Here is a 20,800-nt window from a genome sequence, read left to right on the forward strand (position 1 = left end):
ACATTTTCAGAAAATGAGCAAAATGAGATTTGTTCCAAAATCGGAAGGCGAGCAGTCGTAAGGTGTGCAGTGGCCTTTACAAGATACTGATTTAAGGATATCCTTGTTGTTTGATAAACCATCCTCATCTCAAAACAATAACCGGTCATCAGACTTTCATTATGACCGCTCACCACCAGTCATAGGTTAATGTACTTGCTAGGCAAAACAATTACCTGGACACACATGAGCAAAACCAATCATTTGATTAGATTCCACTTGTCATCTAGTAATTTATAATGCTTTATAATAAAATAGAGTGTAGCCGGTGAGTAACTTCATCTCAGCTATGATAAGCCATCCATGAGTTTTAAAGTTTGCTGAAGTTCTGCAATTAAATAAAGAAAAAAAATATGAGCAGAGAAAAAAATTATGATATTCAATAAAGACAAAGACACTACAAAGCAGGAATCATTCTGTTACAAACAAAAAAATAATTAAGCTGAATGATACATATTGCACAAAAAAAATTTCATTGACAATTTGAAAAAATGTACAAACATATTTCAATGCCAGAGATGTGAGTGAAATTCATTCTAATCTTAAAAAAAAGCGAGGTAATAAAAAACTTACATAGTTTATGGTTCTTTAAGCATTGTAAGAATAAACTAAAGAATCAACTTTTGGTTGATTCTTTAGTATAATAAACACAATTTTAAACATCTTGAACACTGATATCAAGTATCACACTGAACACAACCAACTGCAAATAAAACTCACCACTTAGTAGGGTTCTAAATTTTTCAGAAGAAATGGAGAAAGAAGTGGCATTGATAGAATTTGTATCTGTATCTCTTAGATTAAGTCTGAGTTGTAAATTAGGCTCATTGATTGTCTCAATCTCGCTTGAACCGAGGATATAATCTACTCTCCAGTCTACAGAATCGAACTTGGATACTGAAAGAGAAAGAAAGACAAATATGAATACATAGTTCATTGTATTAAACCTGCAACAATCTCACAAGAGCAGTGGGCTCTAAAGATTGTATGGCAATTTGAATAAACAGTGCTTTAAAATCTGAAAAGTCGTTTAAATCAAATATTACATTATTTATTTTTAAATGGTGATATCATGAATTGAGTTTGAGAAACAATTTTGGTTCTTTATTTCTTTAAATATGCTTTGCTTTCATTTGATAATTTCTGAGCTTGAAAATGCATTCATGGGGTTTCAACCCAAGAAACATAAAATATGATGATCCAGAGATCCACTTTCTTACCTACACATATCCTTAAGTTTCCTTACAATATCTGTACTCATGACCTTTTATTTCAGTTACCCCTTCCTATATTTATTGTAGATTCCCCATTGAATATATCAAAAAATATTCAACTGCATTGTTCAAGGGTAACTTGGAATTTTTCTTCAAAATTATATTGGCTTCAGCTTCCTACACTATACAAACACTCAACTTACATCTCAAGCTTCTTGATCTAAAAGTCTCTTGCATCTTCTCTCTTTTGTCTCCATATGACCTACTCAGAGCCGCTGAATGTTCTGCATGTAATTAAAAGAGAAATCAACCCAATGACATTCACATTAGTGCAAAGATAAGCACTATATGGTGTGAAGTATAGGCAAGTCGTGTAACATGCACATGAATCTTGCAAGACAACTCGCAAAAAAATTGCATGTTTTTTGCTGTTATTTCTTTCAGTGGGAGGTAAATGATGGGGTACCTCAATTATGTATAGTTTCTTAGCAGTCAAAAATAATATTTGGAATTATAATTCATTTAACTCAGTTTGTGGTAATAAATCTGAAGTTAAAAATGTCTATTTTATCTCCAAGTACTTGCATCTTTAGAAACACCAATAAATCTTTAAAAAGAAAACATCTTTATCTGCTTGACAGTATATTTCAAAAATAGACAGAATAGACAGTCTACATATGATGATTTATGCCCAACAAAAGTACTAACAAGTACTTGATGACGTAATCTATTTGGCAGGTCACACAAGAACTTACAATGCAAACTGGTAATTCAAAATGACATATCATGAAATTATAATACCAAAAGCATAGAAAAATAATCCTTTTCTTTTTGTATCAATTGATTTATTTCATGCATTTGAATGAAAGTTGTGCTTGGTCTATATGATAGTCTATTGTTTAAATATCTATCTTGTTCTCTTTTCCAAGTTCAGCAAAAGCTCAATATCAATAGCTACATGTATTTTGGTGCATGTGTAGTTCTTTACATTCTCTTCTCAACTGATCCTTAGTTTATAAAATTACCAAATCATGTACTACAGGTTTTATCTCCTTAATTGAAAGACTTAACACAGTTATCTTTCTGCACATAATGATCTGCGCATATTTTACACTCTGCTCGCTGATGTCAAAATTGATGAACAGGTGATTGATCAGCTGTAGGAATGAGCTGATTTTTCTTATTACCTGCACTCTCACTGAAGTTCTGTTGTTATTTGATGAAGCTAATAAACCATAATTAGTCCATAGACCATTTTCTTAATTACCTCTACAATTTCAAAATACTTTACTCTGCAGTGTTGCAAAGTATGACGAATATGACCCCAGATTGAATAAATGGTTGAGTGGTTTGGAATTTTTCATTACAAAGATACAAAGAATCTGGCGCGTTTTGATGTTTTGATTTTAATAGCACACTTGCTCAATAAAAAAAGTGCCGATAGTTTGAAAAAAAGCACATGAACCCTTATTTTCAAATTTTTGCACCTCTTAGATATACTTTCCTCTACAACTTTTCAAAAATTAGTGAAAAAGAAATAGATTTTAAATAAAGTGCAGCATTCTCAAGTTTGTTATTGAAATTTCCTATTTTTTTAGATTGGGTTTTTGTTATCTTTCATACAATTTTTTTTCAGAACTGGCAGTGCTGTTTAAGAGACAAAAGAGCAAACAAATGGTAATACAGACAGATTTCCCCATCGTTAGGACACATTTCTCATGGATTTTGACTGAGTAATAGAGGTTAAAACTCATTTTAGTGATCTTGTCAGGTCTAAAAATGCGAAATTCTGTTGAAGAGCAATTTGGGTGAATTCTGAAGCTCTATAGCAAAGAATCAAGCACATGGATCCATGTTAATTTTTGCATATTTGGAATATTCAGGTGCTTAAGTATCTATGTGCAAAGTTTAGAGAAATTACATGGATTTCACTTTAACTGTGGAACGTCCTTAAAACCATATCAAATTACAAAAAACAATTCTGAATCAGTCAATAAATTTTAAATCTTTACTTCCAATAATAATTTTGGCACTAAAAGCAATTTAGAACAAACTAATATCTCATTACACTGGGTTTGGGAAATGATAAAAATCTACAATCTTAGTCTTGGAATTTACATTGGAGGTAGGCATAAAGTTATACACAACTTATTTGCCCCTCTTATTACCTCATTGGTATGATTCATTTTGTTCATTTGGATCAGTGATGTTAAATTAAAATGAAAATTTATACCTTTTGGTAAGCCTAACTGTTGTAATTCATTTGAGAGGGATTCTCCATCAACATTGTATTTAGCAGCACTTGACAAGATGAATGATAGAGCAGCAATACTGGCTTTCACATCACTTGATTCTGTAGTAATAAAAGATGTAAAAGAGAAAGAAACAATAATCTTTAATCCATTTCATGTCCAAGGTACGGTACATTTAATCTTGCTTGGAATCATATGTGACCCACAGATAAAAATCTTTATAATAAATTTTCAATTCTTTTACATGTGAATTCTCACAGAACAATATATCGCATTCAAAGGAGTCAATTTTCTTGTAATTAAAAAAAAAATGATGCACAAGGCAACCTAGAAATATTTACCTCTAGTTTATGGCTAAAGCAAGTGTAGGTGAGTGCTAGACATCCTTCTTGTTCATCCCGATTATGTTAGGGGCCAATTAGCAATTCTATATTTGTATAAAACCTAATTCAGCCCTTTCAAATATTTCAATTTGGAAAGTACAAATTCTGCTGGTATTGCAGCCAGTTTGAATAATTAAGCAAATATTGCCATCCCAAATAGGCAACTATTGATGATGCCACTAAATGAAAATACATGCAATACTAAAAATAGGCCTACAGAAAAATTTGTTTGTGCTGCACATCTGGTGTTTTAAAATCTAAAACAAGTGGAATGCCTCTGGCCGTCTCACTTGCATCACGCGATTCAACATAGCAGCATTGCTGACTTTGAAAACTACTGTAACTCGCACAAGATGTTAAGTGATACTTGGTTTCTCTTATTTCCACGTTTTATGAACTAGACCAAAAACTTACAGAGATAGGATGGTAATTCACCGAATACCCCCAATGTGGCCAAAATTCATTGACCTCACATGACCTTTGTTCTTGATCATGTGACCTAAAACTTGCACAGGATATTCAGTGATACTTGATTACTCTTATGTCCACGTTTCAAAAGTCAGATCAATAAACTTGCAAAGTTATGATGGTATTTCAACAGATACCCCCATTATGGCCAAAGTTCATTGACCTTTGACCTTGGTCATGTGACCTAAAATGCGCACAGGATGTTCAGTGATACTTGATTACTCTTATGTCCAAGTTTTATGAACTAGACCAACATACTTTCAAGTTATGATGGTAATTCAACAAATACCCCCAATTCGGCCAAAGTTCATTGACCCTAAATAACCTTTGACCTTGATCATGTGACCTGAAACTTGCACAGGATGTTCAGTGATACTTGATTACTATTATGTCCAAGTTTCATGAATCAGATAAAAAAAACTTTTAAAGTTTTGATTGTAATTCAAGAAATACCCCCAAAATTGGCCAAAGTTCATTGACCCGAAATGACCTTTGACCTTGGTCATGTGACATGAAACTCATGCAGGATGTTTGGTGATACATGATTAACCTTATGTCCAAGTTAAATGAACTAGGTCCATATATTTTCTAAGTTATGATGACATTTCAAAAACTTAACCTCAGGTTAAGATTTTGATGTTGATTCCCCCAACATGGTCTAAGTTCATTGACACTAAATGACCTTTGACCTTGCTGCATATACTGTAGAGCGCTTAGACACTTCTGACAAAGTAAGTATTAAGCGCTATATAAGCAAGTATAATCATTATTATTGGTCATGTGACATGACACTCACTCTAATAGGATGTTCAGTAATACTTGATTAACCTTATGGCCAAGTTTCATGAACTAGGTCCATATACTTTCTAAGTTATGATGTCATTTCAAAAACTTAACCTCAAGTTAAGATTTGACATTGACGCCGCCGCCGCCGCCACTGTCGGAAAAGCGGCGCCTATAGTCTCACACTGCTATGCAGGTGAGACAAAAACAGTCTCCAAAATTTCTGATGATTCTGGGGTCAGTGATTTATTGTTCACTGTTGCAAATGACAAATTTCTTTGATGGTAATCAGTCCATTCGACATGCATTGCTGATCTTCAGCTGGCCAATCTATGACAACTCTGTTTATGCATATTTCTATATCCTCTGAGGGAGGACACTAGGAGATTATGAGGTAATTTCCATTTGGTCTATTGTTATTTTGTTCAGGATTTCTTATTGATGGCTATAATTGAAATAATGAAACATACTGAATTTGAGCTTTGAAATATTTTTAAAATATGTATATTTAAATCGTGCTACATTCTAAATGATGTTGTCTCTCAGCACTTACCATACTTTGCATCTGCTGTTAACTTGTAAACTTTTTCAAACTGCAATAACAAATTCAATGAAATTAAAGAGGCAAGCATCATCAATATTTTTGTTAAACACTGAAATATGTGAAAATCATAAGCAATATGTTTTGATTACATGAATAGTCAACAATGAAAAAATTGTTTGTACTTGTATACTTTCAAGAGGAATTTGAAAATCTATAGGGGAATTCCAAGCTCAGTCACATTACACTTTTATGTGTCCATTCTATTACTTAGTTTTGTCAATTTTATAAGTATGAGTCTTTCTGCAAAGTTTCTCATGGGAATTTAACTTGACAATCAAAGCTTTAAATTAATTCTTTGGGAAGGTTATACTTTGAACAACATGACAACATAAGAATTGGTCAGTTGCACTACAAAAATGTCATGAAAAGAAAATCAGGCATTTCAAAATAAGGTAACTTGTTAAAAAGTCACAATGAAAAGATGCATGAAAGCTGAATTCCTATTAAAAAAAGATGCCATGCAGACCTTTGACAAGGTACCTAAACTTTACTGCTCCAACCATGTTGATGATCACTACAATTTATGCATATATTATATATGGCAAAGTTCTCTGTGACCAAATTATCTATTGAACACAAATTACAATATCAAAATACGTAAATATGAATAACATTTTATAACATGAAAATTACTCACATCAATGCTATCCCCAAGAAGATCTTTGATAACTTGGATGCATAGAAGCTTCATTTTAACCGACGTCTGTAGTGAAAATAAAAAATTATCACAAGATTCATTAAACAGCTTGAATATTTTACAATCACGTATTGTGCAGAAAATGACACAACTTCAAACTTTACCAATATGTAAATACATAGAAGAAATTGAATTGATATTATCTTCGCAGTTATTTCAATAGGCTTAATCAAATGGAAGGGATAGTAGATCAGTCAATCAAGAATTTCAACTTAATGCCATTCATTCTTTTCATTTTCCTTCTCATTCTCCATCTACTAGTCTGAATCCTTCTTATCCTCCTACTTCCACCTTTCTTCTTTATCCTCTCATCTCTACTACTACATGTCCATGTACTACCAGTACTACATACTAATACTTCAATACTCCTACTATGTGTACTTCTAATTCATTACAATATTGCTCTTTAAAACAATCACCATTAGAAGTGGTAAGAGTCATAGTTGTACTCATTCAAGCATACTAGTATTATTATTATTGCTATCATTTAAAATACAATGTCATTATCAAATGTCCTCAGGTACCTTACAAGGGTCATACAAGTTAGTAAATAATTCCTTATTACTGCACTTACTTGATCTACCAATAAATTACATTTTTATGGCAAGTCATTGCTACATGCATTGTTGATTAATATGATTAAACAGCAAAAGAAATCATTGTCATCAGCAACATTCACTGTGACACAACATTTTCCTTACCTTAACTGAATATAATTATTTCCATTATCATCATCATCATTGGTATTAATATCATTATGATTATCAGAACTAAGTATATTAATATCATTATGATTATCAGAACTAAGTATATTAATATCATTATGATTATCAGAACTAAGTATAGCAATTATGAAATACTAACAAAAGTAATTAACATCTTCAAGGATTAAGCCATAAATCATTAGCAAAGTAGCCTATTGATGATAGGCCAGAACCAAAATAATAATAAAAAAGAATAACTACTTTAATGCAAAACTCACTATTTTACTCAGAATGCTGATCTCTGCAAGCACCCAATCGGGGCAGTCCAAATCTCCACAAAATCTGAATCTCTGTTATATGCCATGGTTTTGAAAAAGACATAATTAGATACATGTAGTTGAACAAAAACAAAACGAAAAGCTCAATCAATGACAAAATTTGCAAATTTTCTCTTCTTAATCTTCTTCCGAACTACATGTATGGCAAACAAAATTTCTTGTCTTAATCATAATTTACATGTGCCATTTTTATGATTTTGAGTTTGACTGAGAGTTAGATACCACGTAATCACAAATGAAAAATGTCAGGTAAATGTGTATTTTGTGTAAATTTCTGTGATTTCCTTTGCCTCAATGGTGAGTACTTGAAAGAGTACTCATCATTAAGGGGGTGTCTTTGGCACTATCAAAGATCATTGTGCCAAATTTTGACAAAAAAACAAACTTGACTAGGGCCTGGCCCTAAATCTAAATATTCATTTGGTCTGGTAGATTAATGAGTGAAAATTAAACATATTAACAAATTTAGTCAGTTATATTTTGAGTGAATGTGCTACAATCGATGAACAAGCACATAAGTCTGACATTATTTTCATCTTAAGTACTGTAGTCTATTGGATTGCCCGGGAAGTGGACCCGGGGGGGGGGGGGGGGCACTCAGTATATAATGAATAATGGGTATGTGCCGCGGAGGGGACCCCCATTTTTACACCCAAATTTCCGTTCCAAGGCATAGCATTTTTGTCTTATTGAAAAACAAGTGGAATGCCTCTGGCCGTCTCACCTGCATCACACGGTTCAATATAGCAGCAGTGCTGACTTTGAATACTACTCTAACTCGCACAAGATTTTCAGTGATACATGGTTACTCTTATGTCCACTTTTTATGAACTAGACCAATAAACTTACAGAGATATGATGGTTATTCAACAAAAAAAACCCAACATGGCCAAAGTTCATTGACCTTACATGACCTTTGACCTTGATCATGTGACCTGAAACTCACACAGGATGTTCAGTGATACTTGATTACTCTTATATACAAGTTTCATGAATCAGATCCATAAACTTTCAAAGTTATGATGGTGATTCAACAGATACACCCAATTCGGGCAAAGTTCATTGACCTTTGACCTTGGTCATGTGACCTGAAACGCGCACAGGATGTTCAGTGATACTTGATTACTCTAATGTCCAAGTTTAATGAACTAGACCAATAAACTTTTAAAGTTATGATGGTAATTCAACAGATACCCCCGATTTGGCCAAAGTTCATTGACCCTAAATGACCTTTGACCTTAATCATGAGACCTGAAACTTGCACAAAATGTTCAGTGATGCTTGATTACTATTATGTCCAAGTTTCATGAATCAGATCCATAAACTTTCAAAGTTATGATGGGAATTCAACAGATATCCCCAATTCGGCCAAAATTCATTGACCCTAAATGACCTTTGACCTTGGTCATGTGACGTGAAACTCATGCAGGATGTTCAGTGATACTTGATTAACCTTATGTCCAAGTTTCATGAACTAGGTCCATATATCTTCTAAGTTATGATGACATTTCAAAAACTCAACCTCAGGTTAAGATTTCGATGTTGATTCCTCCAACATGGCCTAAGTTCATTGACCCTAAATGACCTTTGACCTTGGTCATGTGACATGAAACTCTAATAGGATGTTCAGTAATACTTGATTAACCTTATGGCCAAGTTTTATGAACTAGGTCCATATACTTTCTAAGTTATGACGTCATTTCAAAAACTTAACCTCAGGTTAAGATTTGATGTTGACGCCGCCGTCGGAAAAGCGGCGCCTATAGTCTCACTTTGCTTCGCAGGTGAGACAAAAAAACAAAGAAAGCCAGAAAGCCGCTCCAAGGCATAGCATTTTGTTCTTATTGAGAAAAAAGAAGAAAGAAATCCGCTCCAAAGCTTTGCATATTTTTCGTTACGCCATTTCGGTCGCATTGATCTGCTACAAGGAGCTGCAATTTTGGTGAAAAGCGGCCGCAGAGCGCTGTGCAACCATCGCACAGTGGGCCAGAATGAACCCAAAGTGCGACAAAACCCTTTATTCACATATTTGTACGATTAAATTTGGTAAATAGGGGTAATTTCACCCGTAGAATTCAATAAAAGTATTTTAAAATATTGATGACGTCGTTAAAATACTGTTTTCTGATTGGCTGTTAACATTTGAGAAGAAATTACATGTTTCTAATTCTACAATAATTTTCAAATTTTCAGAAACTAGTTTTAGAGAAATTTCAGCAATAAGGAAGCATATTAGCAAACAGCAAACACACAAACAGGCAAACAAACAAAAAAAGTCTGTGCTCGGGGTACAAACAATTCAATTTGTGACTTGAGTATCGCTTAACCCTAAAAAGACTGGGGGCTGATTCAGCCCCCCCCTTGACATTTTTCGCGTTAAATCCGCCGCGCAAATTTTTTTGACCGCGTCGCTCACTGACTTTTTACTTTCAAGTCTCGGGCAACTGTTGAGACCAAAATTGTGACCCCTGGGTACTCGGTTCCGAAATTACGCAACATTTTGTAAGTGCATGCAGACCCCAAATTACTCAAAAACGTGAATTTGTGTACAAATCCAATGCAAATAGTGTTTTCAGTCAAAATTCATAAATGTATCATTATTTTTCCTTTTACTGCTTAAAATCAATTAATATTATCTTTAAAATGGTCAAAATAAAGCCCCTGACAATTTCCATTAAAAAAAACAATAAAAAAAAACATAAATTCGAAAAACAGAGAAATACATAAGAAATTTAGAAAACAATAGAAAACATAAAAAAAATAAATGTGATGTTGAAATTTTTTAAAATAAATTTTATCAGATGCATATCTAGAGTATGTGAAACAAAAATAAGCAATTCAGGGGCATTATTTTATTAATTAGAGCAAACTTATGGTTTTACGCATAAATTAGCATAATTTATGAGACATGAGATTTTTTGCAGAATTTGATGTTATAGTTTTATAGGTAATCCCATGGGTAATGCGTGTGCCAATGTTCGTCGCGATCGCGCGATCGACGGCCGAGATCATAAGGGTGGGCTGAATCAGCCCCCCCCCGTCTTCTTAGGTGTCGAAATAGCCCAGTCTATTTAGGGTTAAAGAGGGCGCCCTACCATGAATCCGGAATTGTAAAATTCAAAGTGAAATTGTAAAAAAAAATGCAAAGGAGTATTTTCGTTCAATGGGTACAATTATTAACCACACCTACATGAATTAAAATGGATTGATGCCAGTAGTGGACAGTGAAATCTTTAAAATAATTATCCCAATGATAAATGATAGAGGCCGGGTCCTCTGCAGGTTAATCGGTACAAGGCCTACCTATATATTTAACAAAGAACAGCGTATACAAAGTTTTTCCGAAACAGAGTCTCTCTCTCTGTTATCTCAACAACAATTATATCTTTGGTGAGAGGATCTTTTAGCATACTTTGAACATCAGGAGAAAGAGGCTGTGCTTGTTGTACTCTTAAAAATTTGCTACTAATCACAATGTCACTTGTTACCATTAGTCTGTGGAATACATATAAAGTCAATAAGATTCATAAACCAATCAATCCTTGAAATGATAATATGCACTTCCTTCTTGATTGATTTTAACAATAATTTATAGCAAATTTAGAATGAGCCAAGAGATAAACGAATTCATACGTGTATGTGAAGTTACATACCCTTCATTTCTTTCTTCTTTTTTTTTTGGGGGGGGGATAAATACTGATAATGATAATGCAACATATACATGTATAGATCCCACGTATCTGTCATTTTCATATTCTGGCAGAAAACTGAGTGAGACCAATCACATCCCTAGTCATGTGTGTTATAGCGATATACAGTAGGACTTGCCTTATGATAGCGATATACAGTAGGACTTGGTTTATGAACAACAAAACAAATTAATAATCTTACCCGGGAATCTTACCTTAAGAATTAATCTTCTCAGAATGACAGCATATATGCAACACGGGATGGAACAGTTTGACATCAAAATGAAGTTGTTTTACATGTATTACTATATAGTTAGTGGAAGTGGAAATGAAAGCTTGTCTTAGCGTATGTTTAACGAAAATATTTTAGGAAGATACCAGTCTAAAGAACCAGACACCTGAGCCAGACACCCCACCCCCCCTCTCTCTCTCTCTCTCTCTCCCTCTCCCACCACGCGACGGTGAGTTTCCGAACGGAGCGGGGAGTTTGTTTAATGTCACCCGCAACGTTCGGCACGCGCATAATGGGACACTAACTTGGAACGATTTTTGTGATAAATACGGCGAACATGTGGTTGGAAAATTGGTTATATCTCCAGAAAATGCACGTATCTGCAGCTAAATTTGGTATCATTGTAAAGCATGGACTATAACAAAGACTGTCATGGTACTTACAGCGCAGCAATCGGCAGCAATTTGTAAAAGAAATGCTCATGAATAAAAAATTTGCTAAAACCCCCCATTGTCAAATGGTTTCGTCCAAAATTACCTCTGAAGGGATCATCATTTTATCTTGAAAATTTTTGATCACTTAAAACAATCATTCATCAAAAAGTACCGTGAATTAGAAATAAATTAAGCTATCCGTTTTGTTAAAACAGTGAAATATATAAAACTTGTCATTTTCACATGCGGTAGCCGTAAAGGGTCATTTTTCCGATAATATAGAATAAAATGGGCAACTAATAATCAATTTCATGGAGAAATATTGTATGGAGACATCCTACAGGTTCTTATCTTTGCTTAGAACATGAAAAAAACAAAATTTGTTTCATGACCAAAAACCAGTTTTGGCGCACTTTTGCTCTCTCCTGGCCCACTGTGCATCGTCTCTGCGCGAGCGCACCCGGCGGAGGCCGTGCTAGTTGCATCATGCACGGATGCCCTTTCCATAGGGATGCATACGCCACGTACTCACATGCTGGTGATCCGTTCCAAGGACCCCCGTTTTCACAAAATTGTGGTTCCGAAACCCATTCCGAGGACCCTCCTTTTTACAATAAGCCCGCTCCAAAGCCCCCGTTTTTTGTCTCTCCCGCGGCACACCCCTACCACTTTTTTGGTCGAGTGCCCCCCCCCCCCCGGGAGTGGACAGCATCCGTGACAAAGATAACACCCAAAATGAGAAAAAAAAGCCCCCTAAATCACAATGGCCCAAAACACGATTAGAGTAGGATGAGGGGGGGGGGTCGGGTGTTCAAACGTTTTATAATTTTGAAACCTTTCTTCGTTCGATTACACTTAAAATATGAATTCAATAGTTATAATCATCTTCTATTTTGTTCTCTAAATATTGCTTTACATTTTATGCAAACTGATGAAACTTTGCTTTTTATTTATTTCCAAATGACTGTTTAAAATCGATTTCCGGACACACAACAACTGAGTATATCATGTAATTTGCACCAACTGCCACTGTAAGCCCTTGACGTCACAAATCCAGTCTTCATTTTTATAATGAAAGGAGAGCTTATTTTTCTTCGTTGCTAGATAATATTCTACTTCTTTTTGTTCTTAACAAAGATTTAAAACCAATATAATGGGTAGACTCTAGGTCTAGATCTAATTCATTTTTTACATTTACATTTACATTACAAGTGTAGACCAAAGTAATATTTCAATAATAAAATCAATTATTTTACAAAAGTCAAAGGGCCACCAAATAATGATTTCATTTATTTAAGTATTTCATTTCATTGAGTGCTCGATCGCATGTTGATTCCCACATACATATAATGTAGATTATTTTTTTCATGGTAGGTGTGGAATGCAAATAGAGTGTAATACCAAAAATCATATAAATCTAAGCCTAAGGCTTAGACCAATTCAAGGGTTCATTACATGCCATCATGCACAGGAAAAATCAAGGCACGACAGATGCAACTCTCTCTCTGAGCTGATCCTTCCACTTCTTTGGAGACTCCTGGAGTCCAGATGAAACACTTCCATGCGATTGCATGAAGTAAATTATTTCTACGAAATCTAAAATCTAATCAAATTGTTCCATTTCACTTTGGTGACTATTTTAGAACCCTGTTCTTCATCTTTTCTTGCTCTTGATGTTGCTGCCTGTAGAACCACAACAGCAATTTTTGGCCTAGAGAGGGCACAGGATTTATATTCATATCAAAGACACTACAAGGGAAAGACTAGGCACATAAACTATTTTAAACGCAAATCGACGCAAAAAATTGTGCGAAGTCCGTGAAGTGTCCAACCTACTAATACTATAGTATCGACTTTGGTAGACCGTATTATTGACAAATGAACAAAGCTTGTATTGCTGGTTTCATTCAAGGTATGTAGTTTTCTTTCTATTTTTTCAATTAGTCATTGTTTTAAATTATTTGCAAGAAATTGTTACCATCGCCAATAATAATCTGAAATTATGATTATTAAGGTAGGCCTATTTCATTTATTGGTGCCCATATTCAATCAAGTAAATATACTAAAGAATTGCGCATTCTAATAATTTAGCTAAATCTACTAACACAGTTCTAAAATTACAGAGGAGCTGAATCAAGGCTGTGAAATTTATTAGTGCCACCATCTGGCTTCCTTTTATTTCCGTAGAAGAGACACGCAAGTCACTTTGTAGGCCAAGACAAGCAGATTTGCTCTTTTTTGTATGATTTTGATTTATTATGAATTTTCAAGAAATACAATTGTACATGTATGGCTAGTTGGCTACTCACCAGAAAAAGCCCCGGTGAGTAGCAAGAAGGAGTTTCGGCAAATATTACTTCTGTAATAAAGCGATGTTTGCTGACTACATAGAAATCCAGGGCCAAACACGGTTCGGTGTAAGAATAGCATACTAACCTCTCACAAGTGTTGGTGGATCGAACCCCTCCTAGTACCAATGAGGTCCAAACTTTAATATGTATGCAACTCATAAGCGACAATACCCAAATTATGGGTTGGTCAATGCTGTTTTGATTTGCAAGGGACTTTGATAACTGTACACCTTAATACAAGTTGGATGCATGAGATATGACTTTCATAAGGTCGAATAAACAATAATATTAATAACATTTCAAATTAAAATGGATTACTGTTAAAATTACATTTCAGGCCCTTTTTGTTGATTTTTCGGTCAGCATTCCACACATTGCGACGACTGATCAACTCCGAAGTGATACGCGTACAGGTTAGATGATCAGTTGGTTATCTTTTTGTCAGATGTTCCTAATTTATATTACAGAATATGAATCTTCCGTATTATCTTGATTTCAGAGCATCAGTATTAAGTCATTTTAGGATGGAATCAGTGGCGAATCCAGGGGTGAACATTTCCGGTCCATGCCCCCTTGGTCGGTGGCATTCCAAATATTACGCAGGAAAAAATTACCTTTTTTCAGTGATAATCTTTCTTTTTTTTATCTGTAAAATTATACGGGAAACAAAACGACTATCGATTTTTAGTGACAACCTTTTTATGGGGATTAGGGGCTTGCCAAAAACGGGACAAAATAACCTTCTTTTCTTCAGTGACTATTTTTTTTACTCGTCAAATTTTATGCCAGAAAAAATTACCTTCATTTTTTTCGTGAGAACCCTTTTTTTTAGGGGGGGTGGGGTGGTTGTCAAATTTTACATGAGAAATTGTACCCCCTTACTTTAGAAAATCTTGGATGCGCTAGTCAGTATCCAAGGGCGTTGATCCATTTTTCAGACAGGGGGGGGGCAAAATCATGAATCAACGTTCCAAAGGCGCTCGATCACACAAAACGAACAAACTGACCCACACACACATATAGGCCTATATGCATATATGCATATATATATATATATGCATATAGGGACAGTGATTTTCTGCGATCGCGGAAAACGGACGGAATTCACGGAAAGGGCCTTTTGAAACGGAAAGTGGCATTTTAAACGGAAAATCACGGAAAACGTATTTTCCCTCAAAATACACAGAATAGCAACACAAATAACTTCAAAATCACAACAAAATGAGAATATTAAGTGGCCACAAAACACCAGAAAACACTATCTCACTTCGCTACAATCATGATAATTCACACATCGTGACTGCACTCGACATCAGCACACTCGATTGTACCCGCCGCCCGTACCCAGCCGGCCGGGTTAGGCTTCACTGCACTGTACACATATCAATCATATCGTTCCAACTACACGGTCGTGTTTTGCTGCCCTCTACGTTTGAAGATGTAACAGCACGATATCGTGGTCTTAAAATCCAAGATGGCGGATTGGCAAATGCTGTTGACTGATGATAACAATGTAAAAAACCCACAAAATTATCGATGAAATATCATTTCACCATGAAATAATGCTAATAATGTGAAAGGTGACGATGTATGCATGCTAAATATTTTTGTAAAAATATTATATACACCCGCATAGATCCGATTAGAACGGATTCTATTGTGTTGTTGGTACAGTAGCAGATCAATTTTGACCAGTGCGAGTGTAGATCTAATTTTGCTATTCAATGTGGAAACGGAACTGTCACTTTTCCATGTGTACTACAAAGTCTATGGGGAAACGGAATTTCCGTTTTCTGACATGCTGAAACGGAATTTGAGATTTTCTGAAACGGAAAGGGCAATTTTTTGAAACGGAAAATCACTGTCCCTATGCATACGTATTGATAGATCTCGATAGATTGCTCCTTTTCAGCCAGCTCTCTAATTAGGATCACAACCGTTTTGAATAACGGACATTTCTAGCAGCTTTTGAGTTTAGTTCAATTTAATATGAGTTTGCTTGTTTCTGACTGATTTTGTGAGGTAGACATGCTAGAACACTCGGCCACGCTACAGTATCTTAGAATAATTTTTGTATTGACCAGAGCGCTCAAAAACTTGAATTTTTGGCATATTTTTGTGTACGCTCTCTATTGGCGGAAAGTAATATGGCAAGAAAATTTCCATTTTTCAAGCTCTATTTTAATAGCGAAAAAATAATTTAAAGCATCAAATTTACTTAGTCTTAAGAGCCAAGTTATATAATGAAAAGCTGTAATGGAAACTGACAGTGTAAAAAAAAAATTGGCGCTAATTCAGTTGTGCACCACCCGATTACCAGCACACCTCATCACCAATATTCATGTGTAAGACAGTTTTTTTTTGTCAACGAGAAGAAAAATCAATGCTCAAATGATGCTTTTTGAGGGATATTCATCATATTAGGGGAATTGGCTTCTTATCGGTTAATAAGTTTCGTAGGACTTCATTCTGTAAGTCCTCTTATTAAATTTGTTGAATGTGCCGTGCCCTCAATTTTCCTGTAGTCGGCGGCAGAGATGCAGCCATGGGTGATAGAGATGTATCTAACCTTGTTCATTGAATGAGTGGTAGGATGGAAAGTCGAGTCTCGGTGTCCGGAAACTTATGATGGGGTGACCATAATTTGCGCACATTTTAAAAATCATCATGAAGTTGATTTTTGATCAACAGTAGAGGAGCACGGCCAATATTGGAGACTGTCTCCAATGTGGGAGATTATCTCCAATTATCAGAGACTTTTGTAAAGAATTTGGGTATCCAATTTCAGAGACAGTCTCTAGTTTTGGAGGCTAATTTCCTTTGTTTACATTTGCGGCAAAAGGATTACCTTGGCGGCAAATAAAATGTGATAAGCAGATTCCTCATGAAAAATTACACCTTTTCACCGTCTACTTTTGTTTTGATAAGGAGTTTTGTTGTCATCCACACACAAAACAAATGGGCTTCTGACCTCAGCGAGACAAAATTTTGTGTGGAAAAAGTTATGCTTTTGTTGGTGTTGTTTCTTTTGTCCTTTTGCAAAGCAAGTCTCCAATGTGGGAGATTGTCTCCCCTATTGGAGAGAGTCTCCCATATTGGTCGTGCGCCTCTACTGTCTTAACTGATCAAAATTTTGTAACACTGACTAACAAGTAACACTAACAGCTCACACAAAATTAATCAAAATCATGAATACCAAACGAAAGTCAAGATCCTAAACTTTAAAGTAAAATTCACTTCTAAATTTTTCCAAATGACTTTCCGGATACAGAACCTGTCCGGACAAACAACAAATGGGTATAATTTATAAATGAGTGGTCAGCACCAACATTTATTACTATGCATGGGACTGTCTAGATATTCAGACTACGAGGTCAACGCCCCCTTTTGGAAGAGATTTTGTTACATTACACAAAATGAAAATACCGAATCAAATAACAAAACTGTTCCAGTATTACTTAAATATGATTCAATTTACCATGTTGCTTGTTAGACCCAGGAATCGTGGTGAAAATCACTTTGAAGAATGGGAGAAACGGTGTGAATGGTGTGAGAAACGTTGGAGTCAACCGATTTTAACTAACAGTCCCGGCAATCTACACAGCTGGCCGGCGCGGCCGGCCGGATGCGAATATTTTTTCCGTACATGGGAACGCTATGGTGCATGAATTATTCATAAGTTGAGCTAAAAAATGAAATGCGCAGGCGCATGGACATAAAAATAGCTTCATGAACGAATCAAGGAGCTTATACCTTGGTCACATTTGATCTACGGCGCGGCGGCCGTACGGCGAGTCGACAACAGCCGCTTTATTACAATTCAAACCACCTACATGTATACGTATATATAGTTGGTACAAAAAGTGTTGAAACGGCTGTTTTCGACTCGCCGTACGGCCGCCGTAGAGCGCCTTAGAGCAAATGTGACCATGGTATTATGGACGAGCACACTCTTGTACATGAATGAATGGACTCAATCCCATTCGCCCCTCTTTCTCAAGTTTCGATTTCTCTTCCCCTCTCTCTGCCTTAGCACACCACTCCTCTGAATCATGAATGATTTGACTCGCGTAATACGTCCTCGTAACCCCCCCCCCATCCAAATCTCGGTGTTTCTTTCTGTAATGCAGTTTCCAGTGGCGTAGCGAGGATTTTTTTATCGGGGGGGGGGCACTGGTGGGTCCTTGCTTTTTTCAGGGGGGGGGGGCACCGGCCATTTTTCCGATGTGTGTGTATGTGTCACAAGGGCGGATCCGACTTTTGCCAACAGGAGACGGGGCCCGAATTATATTTACCTATATCAGTCACTTCTTAGTTTTATTCTTATAAAACAACATAAATATGAAATAATCTCATAGCCTTATACAAAGTGCGAGCGCGAAGCGCAAGCGATTTTTTTTTTTACTTTTCATGTATTTTTCCTGAAAATTTAATTTTCTGGGCAATGTTATGTGTGATCCTGAACAAGATTCGTATGTAACTAAATGGTTACTGCGAACACCAAGCGCGAACAGAATTTTTTATCAACTGTTCTAGCATTATCGAAAAGGGACCTGTTAAGGACTGCGTACAGTTACCCACGAAGACGGTATATTTTAATAATGTGAGCGCGAAGCGCGAGCAAATTTTTTGACATTCCGACCTAAAAAATTGTCATTCTAAGCACTTTTTGTATTAATAAATGGGATAGGTGTGTAACTAAACAATTGATGCGAGCGCGAGAGGACTAATTGAGATTTTAGACCTAAAAGCGTGACACTCTATTCATAATTTGTAAATCATAAATAGGATATAGTCATTGGGGTATCATTAATAATGCGATCATGAAACCTGGGCAGACAATTATTGATATTCTCATGTGAAACTGGATAATTTAAGTACATTTGCGCTGTGAACGCTGAGCTTAGCCTGGTAATATAGGATTATAGGAGCGCCTTGAGCATCTAATAAGGTGGATATGTGCGCAATATAATACCCTATATTATTATATTATATTATTATCATTATTATTTCAAATAAAGAACATGCAGGCTATCACGCATGTTTTAGATTTAGACCTAGAATCTGGGCATTCTAAATACATTTGTTTAATGGAACATTATGGAATACACGTAGACAATATGAACTTGGCAAATCAAACAATGTGACCACGAAGCGTGAGCTTAAAATGCTGATATGTAGACCATAAAACGGACATTTTACAGAGCGCTTAAATTTGTAAATGAAAAAAAAATAATGAAAGCTCGATGTTCGAGCTAAAATGTGTTTTGCATATTGACTTCAAAACTTGCTCCATATCAGCTTATCGAGCAAGATATGAATCTTATCGAACAGGCAATTCTGGCGCGAAGCGCCAGCAAAAATTTTATGAAGTAACATGAAAAGATTTGTTTTTTAATTGGAAGTCTTCCCCTCACATTCTTTCATTCACTCATCTCCTTCCTCTTATTTTCCTCTTCTTTTTTTCTTCTGTCTTTCTTCTTTTCCTTTTTTCTTTTCTTTTTTTCCTTTTTTCTTTTCTTCTTTCTCCCTTTTTTTTGCTCTGCCAATTTTTTCTGGGGGGGGGGGGGGCACGTGCCCCCCCATCCCAGCCCCCCGTAGCTACGCCACTGCAACTTTCTCTTTGCTCTCCCCCTCGAGAGGGAGGTGAGAAATAAGAGTAGTGAGAGGGGATTCAGGGAAGAGAGAGAGAGAGTGTGAATTAAAGAAAGAAACAGAGATTGAAATGGATCGAGCATTCGTTCATGTTTCATAAATAAACAGAGAAAGCCAGTGAGGGGGAGAGAACGAGAAACTAAAGAAAGGAACAGAGATTGAGATGGAGGGGGGGGGGCGGGTGGCGATCGATCGAGGACAATATGCGAGTCCATTTATTTAAGTTTTATAAAGAAACAGAGATGTTGCAAGAGAAGCTGGGTAGGAGAGAGAGACGGGGGGGGGGGCAAGAACTTGGTCATCATAGAGAAAGAAACAGAAATTTAGATGGAGAGGGGCCGGGGGGGGGGGGTGGCGAGGACATCATGCGAGTTCGTTCATTCATGTTTCAGAGAGTGCAAGATAGAGTGCGCGCTTCAGTTTTTAGATCAACTTATGAATAACGTTCACATGTACGGAAAAAAAATATTCGCCCGGGGGGGGGGGGCACTTCCATTGACGAGTGGATACCATGCGCGATCATGGGGTCTCGAAAAGCACGTAATTTCCATATTTTGAAAATGCACCCCTTAACAAGTTGGTGTGTGAATTAACAAGTATTGGAAACAAAACGATGCTCTTGGCAAATATTCACTGAAATGAACCCCTAAACAAGTACAGGAATATTACATTATGTCATGGCGGGACCCCGGGCATGGGTCCTTCGCCTCGGTAGTCGGTTTTACCTTTATATAAACTTCTTTTGGGCTATTCCACTGTTACTCACGTTACATTTGGAGACACCTTGGGGGGTTTGAACCCCCAACCCCCCCCCCTTGCGTACGCGCCTGCTTGGAGCTGTAACTCCATCATTATTGATAGGAACTAAACATCTCCTTATCCCAACAAAGTACTCAGTCTGACTATCCTTTGTATAAAAACAAAACTTGGGAAATTTTATTATGCTCCTGGCAAATC

The 20,800-nt window shown here is 36.1% G+C and overlaps 1 protein-coding gene across 1 annotated transcript; it reads right to left on the minus strand.

The window, feature by feature from the left end:
• LOC121410339 (COMM domain-containing protein 4-like) lies at nt 1–17,943 on the minus strand. Its single transcript, XM_041602356.1, has 8 exons — nt 17,667–17,943; nt 7,423–7,494; nt 6,381–6,446; nt 5,693–5,732; nt 3,487–3,606; nt 1,457–1,537; nt 760–936; nt 1–367 (listed from the first exon to the last, which is right to left on the minus strand). Exons 1-8 carry the CDS (start codon nt 17,667–17,669, stop codon nt 327–329), a joined length of 600 nt encoding a protein of 199 aa, XP_041458290.1. The 5' UTR covers nt 17,670–17,943; the 3' UTR covers nt 1–326.
• Nucleotides 17,944–20,800: the final 2,857 nt, after the last annotated feature.

The sequence above is a fragment of the Lytechinus variegatus genome, chromosome 3 (genome assembly GCF_018143015.1).
Source record: "Lytechinus variegatus isolate NC3 chromosome 3, Lvar_3.0, whole genome shotgun sequence".
Taxonomy (NCBI): Eukaryota; Metazoa; Echinodermata; class Echinoidea; order Temnopleuroida; family Toxopneustidae; genus Lytechinus; species Lytechinus variegatus.